This window comes from Nicotiana tomentosiformis, chromosome 4 (genome assembly GCF_000390325.3).
Source record: "Nicotiana tomentosiformis chromosome 4, ASM39032v3, whole genome shotgun sequence".
Taxonomy (NCBI): Eukaryota; Viridiplantae; Streptophyta; class Magnoliopsida; order Solanales; family Solanaceae; genus Nicotiana; species Nicotiana tomentosiformis.
The window spans coordinates 38,075,205-38,094,551 of NC_090815.1; the positions used below are offsets into that span (position 1 = coordinate 38,075,205).

The 19,347-nt window shown below is 40.1% G+C and overlaps 3 protein-coding genes across 3 annotated transcripts; 2 read left to right on the top strand and 1 right to left on the bottom strand.

Moving 5' to 3' along the window:
* Positions 1 to 8,885: 8,885 nt before the first annotated feature.
* LOC138909517 (uncharacterized) lies at positions 8,886 to 9,566 on the top strand. Its single transcript, XM_070200721.1, has one exon. The coding sequence runs from the start codon at positions 8,886 to 8,888 to the stop codon at positions 9,564 to 9,566; it is 681 nt and encodes a 226-aa protein (XP_070056822.1).
* A 431-nt stretch (positions 9,567 to 9,997) lies between these two features.
* Positions 9,998 to 10,444, top strand: LOC138909518 (uncharacterized). The gene is made up of 2 exons (XM_070200722.1): positions 9,998 to 10,222; positions 10,337 to 10,444. The coding sequence occupies exons 1-2, from the start codon at positions 9,998 to 10,000 to the stop codon at positions 10,442 to 10,444; spliced, it is 333 nt and encodes a 110-aa protein (XP_070056823.1).
* A 6,524-nt stretch (positions 10,445 to 16,968) lies between these two features.
* LOC104112286 (kinetochore-associated protein DSN1-like) lies at positions 16,969 to 18,904 on the bottom strand. Its single transcript, XM_009622163.2, has 2 exons — positions 17,965 to 18,904; positions 16,969 to 17,288 (listed from the first exon to the last, which is right to left on the bottom strand). The coding sequence occupies exons 1-2, from the start codon at positions 18,902 to 18,904 to the stop codon at positions 16,969 to 16,971; spliced, it is 1,260 nt and encodes a 419-aa protein (XP_009620458.2).
* Positions 18,905 to 19,347: the final 443 nt, after the last annotated feature.

Sequence of the window (19,347 nt, forward strand, 5' to 3'; positions counted from 1 at the left end):
TAGTTCATGGTTTTGGAGTCATTTCACTGCCTTTTGCGAACGATCTAGAAATCATACCTATAGGTTTTTGTAATATGCAAATTCGTTGCTTGTATATTGCTAGCATCAGAATCACTTAGAAACCATGTCTATAGGACTTATAATGATTTAATTTGTACGTCAGCCTAAAATGCAACATTTCCTGTTTGATATTAGAATCATATAGAGATCATGCCTATAGGACCAAAAGATTCTGAGTCTCAAGTTCGAAACGTTCTATTCCTTAATCTGAAAATCAGTCTGCGTGTTTCTCTGTTTATGTGTGGAGGCTAACATGAGCCACTCTTTGCAATTATGTGAAGTCCTCTTTGTTTTTGAATGCCCGATTAGTTTTATCATTTTTGAGCAGCCTAAGTAAGTCTAGAACCACCCAAATAGAGGTCCAAAGCCTCATGGACCATAGGCATGGGATGGTTAGTGCACGTATAGGACGCGACTTGGAATTGAATTAGAACACTTTAGGAAAACAACTTCAACATAGTAATCGGGTAGCAGGAGATGATAGTCTCTGCCCGCTGAATAATATGAGCAACTCCTATCTAAAATGAGTTGCAAAGTATTATTTATGTTGCAAGGGGTGATCCTTTAGGCTAAAAAACTTAGGACCCCCCTTTCCTTTATACGCTTAGTCATTTAACATAGACCAATGTAGTGGTATCCTTATAATCATTAAAGATTAGTACCAATTCCCTTTTTGTTATAATAAAATTCTTTTACTTTTTATATTTCTTTATTTATTTGATCACCTAGCCCAATCCACATAGTTTTAAGTTTGGTCGGGACCCACAGTACCTCAAAGAGTGCCTAACACCTTCTCTTTGAGGTAATTTGAGCCCTTACCCAATCTTTGGTGGCGCTGACTAGTCAAACAGAGTTATTTCCATAATAGGTGCCCTAACACACCTTAAAACCGTTAGGTGGCGACTCTTCTCTTTTAATACCCTCCCTTAAAATAGTTGTCACACGTAAAATCCCACTCTCGCGAGAAAACGGGGCGTGACAGTATGGAGACTCTGCTGGGGATTTACACTTAGGCTCTTACCCTAATGAACTTGGCTTATGTGGATTACTTACTTTGTTACATGTATATCCCTTCCCCTACTCACCTTTATTTGTTTAAATCTGCTACGACATGCACATCATTTCCCCTACTCACCTTTATTTGTTTAAATCTGCTATGACATGCACTTCCCTTCTCCCTATTCACCTTTACTTGCTATGACCGCTCTTTTATCTTGTCAAAATTGCTATATCGTGCCTACTTCCTTACTTACTTTATTACATTCTTACATATATTCTACGAACTAAACTGACTTCTTCCTTTTGTCTTTCTTTTCTATTCTTTCCATGATTACTTTTGCTATCTTATTTACTGATTTTACATATTTTATCATGCAAATACTTAGCAACGTGTTATTATCTTTGCATAAAGCATGTTCCACATCATACTCCACTCGTGCCAATTATCAACTCGTGCAATCGACGGTCTCGTGCCTTTCCCTCTCAAGTTGTCCACTTGGGAGTACCAGTCTAGACCATTCTAGAAACCTTACTCCAACTTAAAATGTACATGCATCATGCTAAACCTAGCATGGATTGGAGCGTTATTAACGTAATAACCCGCTAAGATAAACCTTGTCCAAAGTCCGACGGGATTTTTACAATCCCATTGGACACTATCATATTATGTGCATTTCTTGGAGAAAATGAGTCAATGTGTTGATCATTATTGCGTCAATAGTCAAATTTGGAAAGGAAAAGGGGGCTAACTTTTGTTTGTTTGTAGAAAATGAGGCACGAAGTCTCCAGGTTCAGTATGGTCCAAAACATTCCACCCTTGCTACTCGACTGGTGGAAAGACCTTGCACCTTGCGACAAGAACCATGTGAGAAGAGTATTGGGTAACCTGCCATCCTTGCTAAACATTCAGCCAAATAGGTCATTGATTGAGGATGCTACCATGTTCTGGGATGAGAAAAGGGTCGTATTTCGATTTGGCGACAGAGAAATGACTCCTCTCCTGGAAGAAATAGGAGGCTTCGCTAAGTTGCCATGGGATAGTCCAGGATTACTAGTTCCATAGAATCGCAACCCCCGCGATTTTCTAAAGATGTTGGGTTTCAAGAAAAAATGACGAGTTGTTCTATTTAAAGAAGTCATACATCCTTTTCAAATTTCATTACGAACGGTATGGGCATAGCAAGTCATATCATCTTCATCATGATGAACTTGCCATTACTTCCTTGGGTTGGACGTACCGCTGGATTTATGTGTTCATCGTCTGCTTCTTGGGGTTGTTGATATTTCCAATGAAAGGGGGGAAGGATCCATACTCGCTTAGCCATGGTCGCTAGGACTTTGATGGAAGGCATCGAAGGACAAACTTATACCATCGTCCCTATGATTTTAGCTGAAATATACCGTGCTCTAGATCGATGCAAGTAGGGATTTGGACACTTCGAAAGTTGTAATCTGTTACTACAAGTTTAGCTATTAGAACACTTTCAGAGAGGAGAATATCGTCACGAACTTCTGCGACGGCCGTTGAATGACCACATAGCTTACCATCACCCAAACAAAATGACATTTATCCTAGACAGGTTTGCACAACCTGGAAATACTGTAAGTTGGGTGCGTTTCTTTAGCAATCTAAACAGACGAGCAAGTACTTTGGATGTTCGAGTGGTTTCCTAGCAGTGAGTTCATCATTAGGTCAAGCGAGACTACTCATCTGGTACTGATAGGGTTGTGAGGCATCTATCCTTATGCTCCTATAAGGGTAATGAGACAAGCAGGAAGAAAACAGGTCATACCTCGGGTTTCCAACATGGTCCAATACAAGGCAGATTTCAAATGGGACGTCATTCCATTCAAGTTCTAGGCGCAACATATGTGGAACCAAAAGATCATTGTGGAAAAAGAAACCATTGAGCCAGACAGGTATCATGTCGGTCATGTGTACTTATATCCATCGTGGTTGGTGGACGATATAGGGGGAGATGTCAAGCCAGGAATCAATCTGAAAGACAGGATCATAGATGACGCTGCTGAGGCACAGGTTAAGTATAGAAGGCTGCACAAAAGGGTTTTCGAGTCTGAAGCTAAACATTTAGAACAACACAAAGTGAATATGGAAGCAATAAAAGAATAGAAAGAAATTGCCACTAACTCAACAAAGAGGTTGGAATACTTGGAACGAGGATTGATGGAGCTTGAAGGAAAGATGAGGAAGAGACTCTCAGATTGTCAAAGCATGGATGGTAGTGAAAGAGGGCATCTAGCAAATGCTTACTTACTGTTGGATATGCGCGATCTGGGAACCTAATTGATTGAGTCAAAAGAGCCAAGCACGGGGAAGGTCCTTCAGGGACCAAGTAGACGAGGAAATTATATCCTTTACTGCTTTCTACCTTAGCTTTAGATTTCGATTGTAATAAGCCTAAATGCCATTAGTAACTTTATTATTATTGTTGATTTAGTAAAGGTTTGGCTCATTTTTTGCATTAATGAAATGTCGCAATTATTGGCATCGATTTTCTCCAAGCCTATGTGTCGCATAAGCCTACCTCAGGCATAATGATGTCCCCCAAATTAGCACGCGAATTATTGCAGGACTTTGCAAAACATATTTTTATATCGCAAGCATTCTTTCAATATTTCTTACTAACTTGGCTACCTTTTGTTTTATATTTCTTTTCTTTTGATTATTCCCATTCCCCAAGGTTGGTTCATGCATACTGGCATCATCAGCATATCACACTAGATCCAGAGGTCCTCCACCACTCGATCCCAAAGGCAAAGGAAAAGGGAAGATGGACGATTTGAGTGGTATCAGAAAAGACAATGCTACTGTGGCAGAAAACGTTGAAACCTCGGGTGGTCGAAGTACTCCGGCAAAGAATGAATTGGTCTTACGTCTGGAACAGAAAATCTTGGAACTACAAGGCGAACTTGTGTAGGTTCAAAACTTAGCAAAACTTTCCCTCACTCTTAATGTCCCCAACATCAACCAGCAAAATCTGACTACGCAGAACCACACACCACCACAAAACACATAAAACCAAAACCCACCAACAAATCCTCCTGCACCACACCAGTATCCCAAACCTCCTTAGAACCTTAATCCCCCACCAGTACCAACTCCTCAACAACACCCTTATCATCCAGCTTAATACCCACAAACCACTACTTATCACACTCCCTACAATGCACAACAACCTACTCCTAATCCCCAAAACTCAACCAATGACCACCCTTATACCCAAGTTCCCGGAGTCTACCAAAGTAATTCGATATATGTGGAAACGTTACCCCATACTCCGCACCAAGACCTATACATACCCGAATCAACCGGAAAGGACCTGCTCATTAAGAACATGGGTGAGGAACTCAAGTAGCTCACTGGTAGAGTTCAGAATGTTAAAGTCGGTAAAGGCGTTGAAGGTCTAAACTATGAAGACATATGTATTCAGCCGGATATGGAACTGCCGGAGGGTTACAAACCTCCCAAATTCGAATTGTTCGATGGGACTGGTAATCTGAAAGTGCATCTGAGAACATATTGTAATAAACTTGCAGGAGTGGGAAAGAATAAATAAATCCGTATGAAGTTGTTCATGCGAAGCCTCATAGGAGATGTTTTGTCTTGGTACATCAGTCAAGACCCGAAGAAGTGGGTTAGTTGGGTAAGCACGGGAGAGTGGGATTAAGAGTGGGATGCTAACCAACTTTGAGGCGCTGTAGTCCACGAACAAAGCTTTGCAATCGGGAGGTATTTCGAAAAAGAAAGAAGTAGGTGCCGTAATGGTAGCCCAGGGTCCCAAGTCTCCTCTTACATACCAAACACCTCCACCCACATACCAACCCTCACCCCCCAGATACCAACAACTTGCTACCACCTATCATGCCTATAATACTCAACCCACATATTACCACTCTCCACCACCCGCCCTCCAAAACTACCAAAACCCATGACCAAATTTTGACCGAAGACCACCTAGACAATAAACCCCAATTGTCGAACCCATAGACCAACTGTACAAGAGGCTGAAGGGTGTTGGTTATGTCACTCACATTCCTGTCGTTTCTATGGATAATGCTTCCCAGTGGATCAACCCCAACAAGATATATGCTTATCATTCAGGAATGAAGGGCAATACTATTGATGAGTGCCACACATTAAAAGATAAAATTCAGACATTGATTGACACTAAGGTCATACAGGCAAAAGAAGTTGCACCAAATGTTTGTAACAATCCTCTCCAGGATCATAGAGGTGAGGGAGTGAATGTGATAGAGATAGATGAAGAATGGGACTCGGAGGGGTCAATAGGACTCATTCGAGAGGGAGATGCTCCTAAAACGTCTCCAGTCACCCTCACACCGGTTGTGGTCCAAACCCAGGCGTCATTTGAAGTTGAGGTGTCTACACACTTCACCGTGATGGTAGCTCCCATGCCATCCTACCAGTCTGATGCCATCCCATGGGACTATGTTGCGGAAGCAAGGAGAAAAGGAAAAGCAAAAATAGAGGAAACAGGGGCAGCACAAGGTATGACTAGAATTGACCGAGTTTACACACCTGAGAACCTAGGAGGAACAAGCAAGGAAGTTATATCTAAGCCACCTATTGTCGAGACTGGCAATGATGATCTTTGGAGGAAGGTGCAAGCAAGAGAGTACTCTATTATTGACCACTTGAACAAAACTCCCGCTCAGATATCTATCTTGTCACTGCTGCAAAACTCAGACACACACAGAAATACTTTGATGAAGGTGTTAAGTGATGTTTATATACCCACCAACATCACTAGTGGGGATATGGCTAATATGGCCGGACAGGTATTGGAGAGTCACTGAATCACATTTCATGAAGATGAATTACCACCAGAAGGATTGAGTCACAACAGGGCACTACACATCACAGTGCGATTTGAGGATAAGTTCATTGCCAGGGTCCTGATAGATGGGGGTTCAAGTCTCAACATATGCCCACTGACTACTCTGAAGAGATTAGGTAAAGGTATGCACGAGATACGGATGGGAAGCATGAATGTGAAAGTATTTGATGTATCTCAGAGAGCTACCATTGGAGAGATCAACCTCAGTCTACAGATGGGCTCGACTTGGTTTGATGTCGAGTTTCAGGTGTTGGATATATCTGCTACTTACAACCTATTATTGGGATGACCATGGATATATGTTGCTGGTGCAGTAGCTTCAACCCTGCATCAGGCTGTGAAATTTAAGTGGAATCATTAGGAGGTGATCATTCATGGAGATGGAAGTAACCCCTTCTACACCAATCAGACTGTTCCAGCCATCGAAAATAGAAAGAAGCTGGGTGGAAAAACATACCATCGCATTGAGCGAGTCAACACAATTGAAAAGGACCGATGGTGGAGCAACAGGATAGAAAGCATACTGTTATGGACAGGGTATGAACCCAGCAAGGGTCTCGGCAAAAATCTCCAAGGGATCACCAAACCCGTACAACCACAGCGTAATGGCACGACTTTTGGACTCGGATATGAATGCACATGGCAGGAGTACCGGGATTGGTCACCACCATGGCGTGGTCCTTATTATCTACTGGAACAACCGGTACAATCTCTACACTAGACATTCCATCAAGCTGACATGATGTGGGGATCAGAGGAAGATGAAGTCTTAGCGGGCATGAGGAAATTGTTTCTAGACGAAGAGGATATGGACTGCAGTGCAATAGTTGAGGAGGAGGAGAAGGAGGAAGGCCTAACTATTCAGACCTTGGAGAAAGGAGTTTTTCTCAATAACTGTACTGCTGCACCATCCCAGGCCCGTCGAGTCCCTGGGTAGCCTGAAAAATTAACATGAATTATTTTTAAAAAATAGTTTTAAGCATTTGAGACATTTTTCAGTATTTTATTTTGAAATAATTGCTCGAGTCATCGAGCCGTACTTGTTGACGTTTTTAAGATTTTATTAATGCATTATTGCTTTTCGTATTTATTATTATTCTTTACATTTTCTTTTTCAACATTATTGTTACTTATCCCGATGAACCTACGACTGTGACATGTAATGAGACAACACGACATAAGGATAGTGATTCAAAGGATCTGAAAGATGATATAATACCTGAGGAAATCATCAGAGAAGTGGAAAACATTGAAAACAAATCAAAGTTTAATTTAGAGGAAACTGAGACCGTTAACTTAGGGGATTCCGAAACGGTCAAGGAAACACGTATAAGCATTCATCTATCACCATCAGAAAAGGAAAAGTACATCAGATTCCTAAAAGAATATGAAGATATCTTTGCATTGTCCTACGGCGATATGACTGGTTTGAGCATATCTATAGTGGCTCACAAGCTACCCACTAATCCCATGTGTCCACCGGTAAAGCAAAAGCTCAGAAAGTTCAAGACGGATATGAGTTTGAAGATAAAAGAGGAGGTCACCAAGCAAATCAAAGCCAAGGTTCTTAGAGTGGTCGAATACCCGACTTGGTTGGCCAACATTGTGCTAGTTCCGAAGAAAGACGGGAAAGTTAGAGTATGTGTTGATTACCGAGATCGAAACAGAGCAAGTCCCAAAGATGATTTCCCGTTGCCCAATATACACATACTAATTGAAAACTATGCCAAGCATGAACTTCAATCCTTTGTGGATTGTTTCGCAGGATACCATCAGATCTGGATGGATGAAGAGGATGTTGAAAAGATGGCCTTCATCACACCGAGGGGGATATACTGTTACAAAATGATGTCGTTTGGTTTGAAGAATGCTCGAGCCACCTACATGAGAGCCATGAAAACCATCTTCCGCGACATGATACATAAGGAAATAAAGGTGTACGTGGATGACGTTATCATCAAATCTAAAAGGAGTTCGGATCATATAGCAGAGTTGAAGAAGTTTTTCGACCAGCTTCGAAAATACAATTTGAAGTTAAATCCTACAAAATGTGCCTTCGGAGTCCCTGCGGGAAAATTGTTAGGATTCATCGTCAGTCGCCGAGGGATTGAGTTGTACCCATCAAAGGTCAAATCTATCCAAGACCTACCACCTCCTAAGAATAAGAAAGATGTGATGACCTTTTTAGGGCATCTCAATTACATCAGTAGCACAGTCAACTGTGATATGTGAGCCAATCTTATGGATGCTGAGGAAAGATGGTGCAACAAGTTGGACTGAAGAATGCCATAAAGCCTTCGACAAAATCAAGGAGTATTTATCTAAACCACCTGTTCTAGTCCCACTAGAACCAGGAAGGCCTCTGCTGCTTTATTTGTCCGTATTGGATGGAGATTTTGGTTGTGTTTTGGGACAACATGATGAAACTTGAAGAAATGAGCAGGCGATATATTATCTGAGCAACAAATTCACGCGTTACAAAGCCCGGTACTCTTTGCTGGAATGCACCTGTTGTGCTTTGGCGTGGATAGCTCAGAAATTGAGGCATTATTTCTGTGCATACACTACATATCTCATATCAAGGATGGATATGCTAAAATACATCTTTCAGAAACCCATGCCTACGAGTAAGTTAGCAAAGTGGCAAATACTGTTGGGCGAGTTTGACATCATCTATTTAACTCAGAAGGCAGTCAAAGGGCAAGCACTGGCAGATCATCTGGTAGAAAATCCCGTAGACGGAGAATACGAACCATTAAAAATGTATTTTCCCGATGAGGAGGTATCATTTGTAGGAGAAGATATCACCGAGGCGTATGATGGTTGGAGAATGTTCTTCGAGGAGCAGCAAACTTCAAAGGAGTAGGTATCGGGGTTGTCTTAGTATCAAAAATCGGCCAACACTATCTGGTATCCGCAAAACTCAGGTTTCCATGCACCAACAATATGGCAGAATATGAGGCTTGCATCTTGGGGCTCAGGTTGGCCATTGACATGAATGTTCAGGAGTTGTTGGTAATCGGAGATTCAGATATTTTGGTGCACCAGATTCTAGGGGAATGGGCTACGAATAACACCAAAATATTTCCATATTTGCACTGTGTACAAGAGCTGATCAAGAGGTTCACAAAGATAGAATTCAAGCATGTTCTGAGGATTCAGAATGAGTTTGCAGATACGTTAGCTACTTTGTCTTCCATGATACAACACCTGGACAAGAACTTCATTGATCCTATCCCAATAGGGATTCATAAACATCTCGCTTATTGTGCTCATGTTGAAGAAGAGCTTGGCGGAAATCCATGGTTCCATGACATCAAGAAGTACCTAGAAAAGGGAAAATACCCAGAGACTTCTACCCATACTCAGAAGCGCACGCTTCGAAGATTAGCCAACCATTTCTTTCAAAGTGTGGGAATTTTATATAGAAGGACTCTTGACCTAGGGTTACTACGGTGTGTGGATGCCAAGGAGGCATCCAGATTGCTCGAGGAAATTCATGCCGGAACTTGCGGACCGCACATGAATGGTTTCACCTTAGCCCAGAAGATATTAAGAGCAGGGTATTTCTGGATGACTATGGAAACAGACTGCATCAAGTATATTCAGAAGTGTCACCAATGCTAGATCCATGCTGACATGATACGAGTATCACCCAATGAACTCAACGCAACAAGTTTGCCCTGGCCTTTCTCCGCTTGGGGTATGGATGTCATCGGCCCAATCAAACTCGCTGCTTCAAATGGGCATAGGTTCATTCTAGTGGCCATAGATTACTTCACAAAATGGGTTGAAGCTACATCTCATAAAGCTATAACTAAGACGTTTGTAGTGGATTTTGTTCGGGAACACATTGTTTGTCGATTTGGAGTACCAGAGTCAATCATTACTGACAATGTCGCCAATTTCGACAGCGATTTAATGAAGTCCATGTGTGAAACATTCAAGATCAAGCTTAGGAACTCCACAACATATAGGCTACAAATGTACGGAGCCGTAGAAGCCGCCAACAAGAACATCAAGAATATATTGAGGAAAATGGTGGACAATTACAAATAATGGCACGAGAAGCTGCCATTTGCTTTTCTTGGATATCGTACCACAGTTCGCATATCAACTGGGCAACTCCCTACCTATTGGTTTATGGTACTGAAGCAGTTATTCCTGCCGAAGTAGAAATCCCTTCTCTAAGAATCATACAAAAAGCTGAGCTCAATGATGCAGAATGGGTACAGAGCCACTATGAACAACTAGCTCTCATTGATGGGAAAAGAATGAATGTGGTATGGCACGGTCAGCTCTACCAGAACAGAATGACAAGGGCCTTCAACTAAAACGTCAGGCCAAGGCAGTTCACACCGGGGCAATTGGTGCTAAAGTGAATCTTTCCGCATCAGGATAAAGCTAAGGGGAATTTCTCACCCAACTGGCAAGGTCCCTACATGGTTCATCGAGTTCTAACAGGAGAAGCACTTATATTTGTTGAAATGGACGGAGAGATTTAGCCGAAACCTATCAATTCAGATACAGTCAAGAGATACTATATTTAAGATTATTTGCATTTTTCCATTTGATGTAACTGAACTACGCTTGACTTGATTCCCGTTTAAGAGGGGATACGTAGGCAGCCCTGTGTGTTCGATCACATACTAATAAAATTTTCATTTCCCCATGATCAGAAACTGGGGCAGGATATCGAGTTTGTCCGATTTCATCATGTGTGTAACAGCCAAGGGATGTATTGTCAGGAGTATGCATTTAAACTGGGGCAGAATTTTGACGAGGACCATCAAAATTCTAAAGCAAAGAGGTTGCAATGTCTCTAAATGTGTCGCAGTTACCGGTTCATTTAAATTATTTGATCTCATACACTATCATATATTGCAAAACAACTACACTTTTGCAAATAATTTTATCAAGTGCATACATGCTTTTCGAAAACTTCATTTCTGCTTAAGCCAAATGTTACCCAGGGTAACTCAAGCAGGACCCCAAGACAGGAATAAAGGCAAAGCAGGGAATCAAGAGCACGAACCAACTGTCCCCCGCAAAAACTCACAATTTTCCTTTGAATGCAGGTACAATAGACACAACAATAATATTCGTAGATACATACGCATAGTGAAATCACTACCTTCATGACGACAAGTTGATAAACGCAAACACATCAAGCTAAGAAATATTTTTCTCCCTCGCAGCTGATCATTGCTTTTCTTGCATAAGGCTAAGCATTTACTCTCTTTGCATGAGACTAAGCATTGTCTCCATTTCCTGTATGAGGTTAAGCATTACCTTCGTAATCGCATTAGGCTAAGAAATAGGCATGAGACTAAGCATTGTCTCCATTTTCTGCATGAGGTTAAGCATTGCCTCCGTAATTACATAAGGCTAATCACTGCCTTTTTTTGCATGAGACTAAACACAATCTCCATTTCTTGCATGAGGTTAAGCATTGCCTCCGTAATCGCATAAGGCTAAGCACTGCCTTTCTTTGCATGAGACTAAGCACTGTCTCCATTTCTTGCATGAGGCTAAGCATTGCCTCCGTAATTGCGGAAGGCTAAGCATTGTCTTTCATTGAATAAGGCTAAGCACTGCCTTTCCTTGTTTGGGACTATGCACTATCTCCATTTCTTGCATGAGGCTAAGCATTGCCTCTATAATTGCATAAGTCTAAGCACTACCTTTCATTGCATAAGGCTAAGCACTGCCTTTCCTTGCATGGGACTAAGCACTGTCTCCACTACTCGCATGAGGCTAAGCATTGCCTCCGTAATTGCATAAGGATAAGCATTGCCTTTTCTTTGCATGAGACTAAGCTTTGTCTCCCTTCCTTTGCATGAGATTAAACATTGTCTCTATTCCTTGCTTGAGGCTAAGCATTGCCTTTCCTTGTCAGAGACTAAGCATTGTCTCATTTCCTTACATGAGACTAAATACTGTCTCCACTACACTGCATAAGTCTAAGCACTATCCACTTCCTTCGTATAGGGCTAAGCGCTGCCCTCATCTTATATAAGACTAATCCTTGTCTTGTCTCATCCTCGCATATAACTAAGCACCATATCTTTGCATTTCATGGGCTGAAATATCGCCATTTGGTCCGAAGGCGTCATAGTCCAAAGGCACCATCCTCATAGCCGGGAGTCACCATTCCATGACCTGAGGATCTCGCAAAACTACACATTATTATTCAAAGGCGTCATAGTCCAGAGGCATCATCCTCATGGTCCGAGGACACCATTTCATGGCATGTGATTCCCTTATCATACGCTTCATGGCCCAGGACGTCATGGTCTAAGGACATCATCCTCATCGTCCAAAGACAACCTTCATGGTCCAAAGGGAATTTGAATCATGTTTAAATTATCGCAATGACCCATATATGTTTGCATGCACTATATTTTAAGTTTTGCAGGTAATTCGGGAGGTAACTGTTCTACAAACGGGAGCAATCTTCACTCCAGTTTCCATTCACAACGTTCACATCCTTTGAATACCTCGAACATAACCAACTACCAATAATTGACTACATTTTACTTCATGACCGTTCGAATATCTGCCTCATACACCCGCAACGTCCAAAATTTGCATTCATGACTCCATCTAAAATTGTCCGTTACTTACAACATTATCCTACCCAAAAGAACCTCTTCGAAACATACGACCATTCTTATAACAACTCCGTCGGTTTTGCTCGTCGTTGGATCCAGAACTATGCACGGCCCGATTACCGTAACACCAGGGATATGTAGGCAACTCAGGAACTAAAGTTCGGCTCCCATTTTTCAATCACATCATTCCCCACTCAATTCAGCCAAAATCGGTCATCATTTTCTTTACTCGATAACTCTTTCATCATTCCCGGGTAAACATGGGCAGTTGTTGATACCCAATTTTGCCCTCATATTTTTTCAAATAGTATATATATTTTCAAAATGTCAATTTTGCATCATTATTTGATTTACAAGATTTATACAAGTACTTTCCATAATTTTCTGCAATTTTTAGAGTTTTAAAATTAATTTTCTTGCATTTACATTACTTAAATATTATCCCTTTAAATTATCTATGATGACTTAATCATCCAAATTTATCATGTTATATCCATGTGTGTGTTTAATAATATTTTACTTCATTTTATATAATTACATCTATATTTTAGTTATTTATGTAATTTTTGCAATAATAGCCTATGTTCATGCATAATTACGTTTTTATTACATTATTTGTGCCAAAATAGTATTTTATATTGTTATAATGCTAAATTAATATTTCCAATCATTTTACTGCATAAGTAATATTTTTACTATTTATTAATTACTCTTATAAATTATTATTTTTTATAAATTTTGTGTATTTAAACTATGGCCCAATTGTAAGCCAATTTCGGACCAAATTTAGCCCAAATCCTCATCCCAACAACCCCAGCCCAAGCCAAACGACCCTTTACTAAAACCCGGTCGCAACCCACTTTAAATGAACCACCCGTTCAATTTTTTATCCTGGTCGTTGATCTCTCAAGATCAACGGCCCTCGTTCATTTTCCCCTTTTAATTAACCCAACCTAAACCCTAATCCTCATTTCCCACCTAATAGTCGTCGCTGAAACCTCTCAACTCCACTCGTCTCTGAAAAACCCTAGCTGTCATACCCTTAATCCTCTCCAATTCCAACCTAAACATGGAATCAATCCATAATCTACTTACCTATTTTGTGATACTTAACTATTATGTGCGTTTCTGTGGTGTTACTTAATTCTTGCCCTTAGAACTACCTTTCAAGAGCAGGCCTGATTGACTATGATTTTGTGAAGATCTAGACGATCTTTTGTCTATATACACTCTACAATGAACGATTCTTGCATTATTGGTTCGATTCAAGACCGTTGGACCCAACTAGGGTTTGAGATTTTTCTTTTTCCTCACTGATTTTGATTGCATATGATATATTCTTTCCTTTCTTGTGTTTTACTGATGAGTTTTCGTGTCCGTCCGCTCTATTTGAACACTATATAAACCCCTCCCCAATTTCCTCTCGAGAGAGACCTAATTTTCACTGCTAGTACATTCGCTACACTCTTCTCTCACTCGTTCACTTCTTCTGAGATACTTGAATATTTTCTGGAATCGTTGAATCCTTGGCCTGCTGAAAGACAAGGCCATAATATTGTTAAAATAACCTCCTCTGGTGCAAGCACTTCTCGGAGCCCTTCTCGAGGCTCTTATGAACTCTGAAGCATCGAGGATCTGAGGTTCTTTTGCTATCAGTATTCTAACTCCTCATTCTTTTATTCATTTAACTTTGCTACCGGTTAGTGTCCTTAACTCTTGCAATGTTAACTATTTTTCTTTCTGTTTATCTATGACGTATGTGTTATATGTATCGATGTTGTTTAAATTCTATAAGCATGAGTCGGTTTTCCTGTTATCCATGGGTCCCTAATATTGTACTGCTATGATATTGTTTTATAATCCCATGCAATTCCATGTTCTTTATTAGTTGAATTCAGTAGACTTCAGCACATGTAAGATGTTTTCATTATTGGAATGGATTCTAGCATTATTAGGTGTTTCTAGACTAATGTGGTTCTCTACTTTGTCCTGTATTTCTATGTTTGTATTCTAGACCTTGTTGAGTTATTCTTGCTCAATATGATAGATCTCTGAGACTGTATCAATTATCTAAAGCATGTTTCCATTAAGTTATCTTGCATGTTTGGTTTAGAATGGCTTCTAGGGAAAATTGCTATGATAGTTTCTCTGCCGCCTAGGTAATGGGTACGAATGGTTATGCGTACCTGTCTCATTCCCTTTTAAGTGCTCATGAGTGAGGACACTGATGAGGTTTATGGTAAACCATGCCATTAGTTTGTTTCTATGTTGTTTATGGTCACCTTCATGTGAAATTGCATATTCCTCTAACTGTGATTGTTTCGAATAAGGCTCACCTGTTTAAAATCTTTTTCTGACATTTTGGTTAATGTCTTGTGCTAAACTTGATTTCTGAGAAATTAGTATATGTGTGTGTTTGTCCCGTCAACTCTACAGACTTGCCTATTCAGCCTTCTTAATGTGTAACTATGCTCAGTATGCTATACCCACCCTTTGTTGAATAATTGTTCAATATGGTGTTAGTTCTTCTATGTCAAACTTGTTATGCCAAAGTTGTCTACCCAGTTGGTATGCTCAAGCCCTCTTGTTTAACCAATCTTGTTCCCACCTCTAAGAATTATGACCACTGTTAATAGGCTTTAGGACTGTCAATTGGTTATCATGTATGGTTTCCCCCTTTAAGCTTGTTATGAGTTTGTGTATGGCCCTGGGTGTGTAGCTGATACATTCCCACTCTGAAACATGCTAGATCATGGGTTCACTGTTCGTGTTAAAGGAGAAGCTTGCTGAAGGCCCAGGTGTTACTAGGTTATATTCTTTTGGGCATGTTCTGTATATTGGGCATGCAGCCTTTTAATATATAATATTCGCGCTTATATTCATTATTTTGGGGTCTGTAATAATTTGTGAACAAAAACAGATGGGGAGATTAGTAAAAGAGAGGTAGGGTACTCTAATTCTCACATAAATGGGTAGAAAGCATGCCTATAGGATCTATGTGATTTATTCGTCATTTGCTTCACATGTTTAACTTCATGAGTAGAAAGCCTGCCTATAGGAGTCAGACGCATACACATTACTTAACTGGCCAACGCATGCTATTTCAAGTATCTGTTGTACCACTCTCCACTACTGTGTTTTCTTAGATAATATGACTATATGGCGTATCACTACAATATTCTACTTACCTAGGTGATATGCCTATAGGACTTCGAATGATTAATCTATCCGCTGCCTCAATTATCATTGTACTGCTCATGCCTATGGGTTTAATAATCAGCAACCCATATCATTTGTATTGCTCATCTAGATAGCATGCCTATAGGGATAAAACTATATAAAATCAATGTCAATCGCCGACTATTAGATATCATGCTTCTAGGACATTGTCACCTGCCTAACGAACTTGTCTATAAAATCAGCGTTGGTAGTTCATGGTTCTGGAGTCATTTCACTGCCTTTTGCGAAAGATCTAGAAATCATGCCTATAGGTTTCTGTAATCTGCAAATCCGTTGCCTGTTTATTGCTAAAATTAGAATCACTTAGAAACCATGTCTATAGGACTTATAATGATTTAATCTATACGTTAGCCTAAAATGCAGCATTGCCTGTTTGATATTGGAATCATATAGAGATCATGCCCATAAGACCAAAAGATTCTGAGTCTCAAGTTCGAAACGTTCTATTGCTTAATTTGAAAATCAGTTTGTGTGCTTCTCTGTTTATGTGTGGAGGCTAACATGAACCACTCTTTGCTATTATGTGCAGTCCTCTTTATTTTTGAATGCCCAATTAGTTTTATCATTTTTGAGCAGCCTAAGTAAGTCAAGAACCACCCAAATAGAGGTACAAAGCCTCCTGGACCATAGGCATGGGACGGGTAATGCACGCATAGGATACGACTTGGAATTGAATTAGAACGCTTTAGGTAAACAACTTCAACATAGTAATCGGGTAGCAGGAGATGATAGTTTGTGCCCGCTGAATAATATGAGCAACTCCTATCTAAAAGGAGTTGTGAAGTATTATTTATGTTGCACGGGGTGCTCCTTTAGGCTAAAAATCTTAGGACCCCCTTTCCTTTATACGCTTAGTCATTTAACATAGACCAATGTAGCGGGATCCTTATAATCATTAAAGATTAGTACCAATTCTCTTTGTGTTATAATAAAATTCTTTGACTTTTTATATTTCTTTGTTTATTTGATGACCTAGCCTAATCCACATAGTTTTAGGTTTGACCAGGATCCACAGCTGTGGACCTCGAAGAGTGCATAACACCTTCTCTTTGACGTAATAGTTTCCCTAACGCACCTTAAAACCGTTTGGTGGTGACTCTTCTCTTTTAATACCCTCCCTTAAAAGAGTTGACACATGTCGAAACCCGATTTCGCGAGAAAAAGCGGCCCACGAATCACACACTTTGTGACCTGGCCTGCTTCCCTTCTACACACGCATCACACACTTTGTGATCTTTGAATTTTGACTTGGGAAGCCCACGAACCAGGTCCTTCTTGATCAGCTTGTTCAGCAAGGAAAAGCTTGTATGGCCTAGACTTTTGTACCATAGCTCAGCATTATCATCAATAGCACTTAGGCATGTAAGATCACCACCGTTCAAAGAGTTAAAATCTTCAACATAAATGTTCTTGAACCTTTTTGCAACTAAAATCACTTCATCGGTTATGAGATTGGTGATAGTGCAGGACTTAGACAAGAACTCCACTTTGTTCCCTTTGTCATAGATTTGGGACACACTCAATCAGCTATATTTTAAGTCATTCACATAATACACGTTTTCAATTGAGTGGGAGAGTGTCTTGCCAATCTTTCCAATGCCAAGAATATAGCCCTTCTTGCCGTTTTTAGTCATGTGTTTAGAGCAACCACTGTCCATGTACTATTTTTGAATGTTTCCCTTCACTCCAGCCTGCACAAAAAATCACCGATTAGACTTAGAAACCTAAACCAATTTGGGTCCCTTGTAATGATAGAATAGATGAATCAAACTTCTTTTTGTCCATGCAAGCATCACATAATTCTTTTTCAGAGAACAAGGTTCTTTGGCAGTAAGTTTCTTTTCAACAAAAATTATATTTTTCTGTTGAGACTGAACTTTAGCTTTACAAGAGTCCTTGTAATGACCAGTTTGACCACAATGAGTACAAGGCCAATTATCAGTCACAGTTACATACTTGCCATGGGGATTATAGGGAGCTTTAGCCTTATGGAACCCGATTCCTTGCCTATTTCCACTATTACTCTTATACATAGACGTGATTACATCAGTGGACCACGTCCATTTATGTGACTTATGTAGATTATTTTTAATCCTTTTAAATTCCTCCTGAAGTTGTCTATTCTTTTCAAGTTCAGCAGCAAGGCTTGATTTGACATTTTTTTAGCTCACTTTCAAGCTTAAGTTGAGCCTCACTAGCCATTTCTTTTCCCTTATGGGTGTTCATCCATTTTTTCATTTGATTTTTTAACAAGGTATTTTTTCTTGTTTTTTCTTCCACTTGTTTCTTCAGATCTACAATTACAACCACCAAATCATCTCTCTCTTGTTCTACCTCTCCAATTTCCTTGGTTAAAATATTTTTCTGATTAATGAGGTTGTGATAAGCATCAATCAAAACATTTTCTAAAGATATTAGTTTCATTTGAGAGTAATTTTTTAAGTTTCTTTGAACGTCAAGGAAATTTATCGCATCATCATCATTGTCCTCATCATCGTCAGATTTGGCCATGAGTGCAAATAAAGAATCATACTTTGTAGATCTACTTTCAACGGCCATCATGGAGGAATCTCCTTGGCCATCCTCACCTTTAGATTCACAGGAGGAATCTCCCCAGGAAGCCAGAGCTTGCTTCACAATGTTGTCAGCGACATCTCTTCTCTTGAACCTCCTGTCGGGGACTGGTTTTCTCCTAGCCACCTTGTCAGCGTTGTGTTTGTAGTGGTCCTGCTTCTGGAATCTTCGAGTAAGATAGGTCATGTCTGTCTCATCTCCACTTGAATCACTATTGTCAGCCTTGAGAACCAAGCTCTTCTCCTTTTTGGGATCTCTTATTTCAAGATATTTCTTCTTCATCATCTCATAAGTTTTCAGATTTCCAATGAGTTCATCAATGGTCTGCTTCTGCAGATCCTTCGCTTTAGGGATAACATTCACTTTACTATTAAAGGAACCTGGTAGAACACTAAGTATTTTTTGGACCAACTTGTTTCTTGGGATGGCTTTTCCAAAGGAGTGAAGCTCATTGATAATGGAGGTGAAATATGAGTGCATATCATGAATGGACTTATCCTCATTCATCTTGAAAAGCTCATACTCAGTAGTAAGCATATTAATTATGGACTGCTTAACCTTAGTAGTTCCCTCATGGGCAGTTTGGAGAGCTTCCCAAATCTCCTTAGTAGACTGACAAACTGAGATACGGTTGTATTTATCTGGTCCAATTCCACAAAAAAAAATCTACTTTGCCGTGAAGTTCTTCTCAATAGCCTTTCTATCAGCATCGTTGTACTCATTTCTTGTTTTTGGGACCGTAATTGTTCCCTCAGCAATAGTTTTCATGGGAACAAAAGGTCCATCACATATCACATCCCACGGCTCTGAGACCTCAACCATGATTAAATCACTCATTCTTGTTTTCTACCAACAGTGTTGGCCATTGAATCTTAGGGGTCTATAGGTTGATTGTCCTTCTTGAAAGTTTGGTGGAGCATCCAAGATGAAGATCCTTTCTTGTTGTTAACCTTTTAGAAAGAACTTGCTCTGATATCAGT

Coding starts and splice junctions, on each gene's coding strand:
- LOC138909517 (XM_070200721.1), top strand. CDS start 8,886: ATGGCAGAATATGAGGCTTGCATCTTGGGGCTCAGGTTGGCCATTGAC.
- LOC138909518 (XM_070200722.1), top strand. CDS start 9,998: ATGGCACGAGAAGCTGCCATTTGCTTTTCTTGGATATCGTACCACAGT. Junction 10,223..10,336: donor ATGGGAAAAGAATGAATGTG/GTATGGCACGGT, acceptor TTTCCGCATCAG/GATAAAGCTAAGGGGAATTT.
- LOC104112286 (XM_009622163.2), bottom strand. CDS start 18,904: ATGCTTACTACTGAGTATGAGCTTTTCAAGATGAATGAGGATAAGTCC. Junction 17,289..17,964: donor GGCTCAACTTAAGCTTGAAA/GTGAGCTAAAAA, acceptor TCTATGACAAAG/GGAACAAAGTGGAGTTCTTG.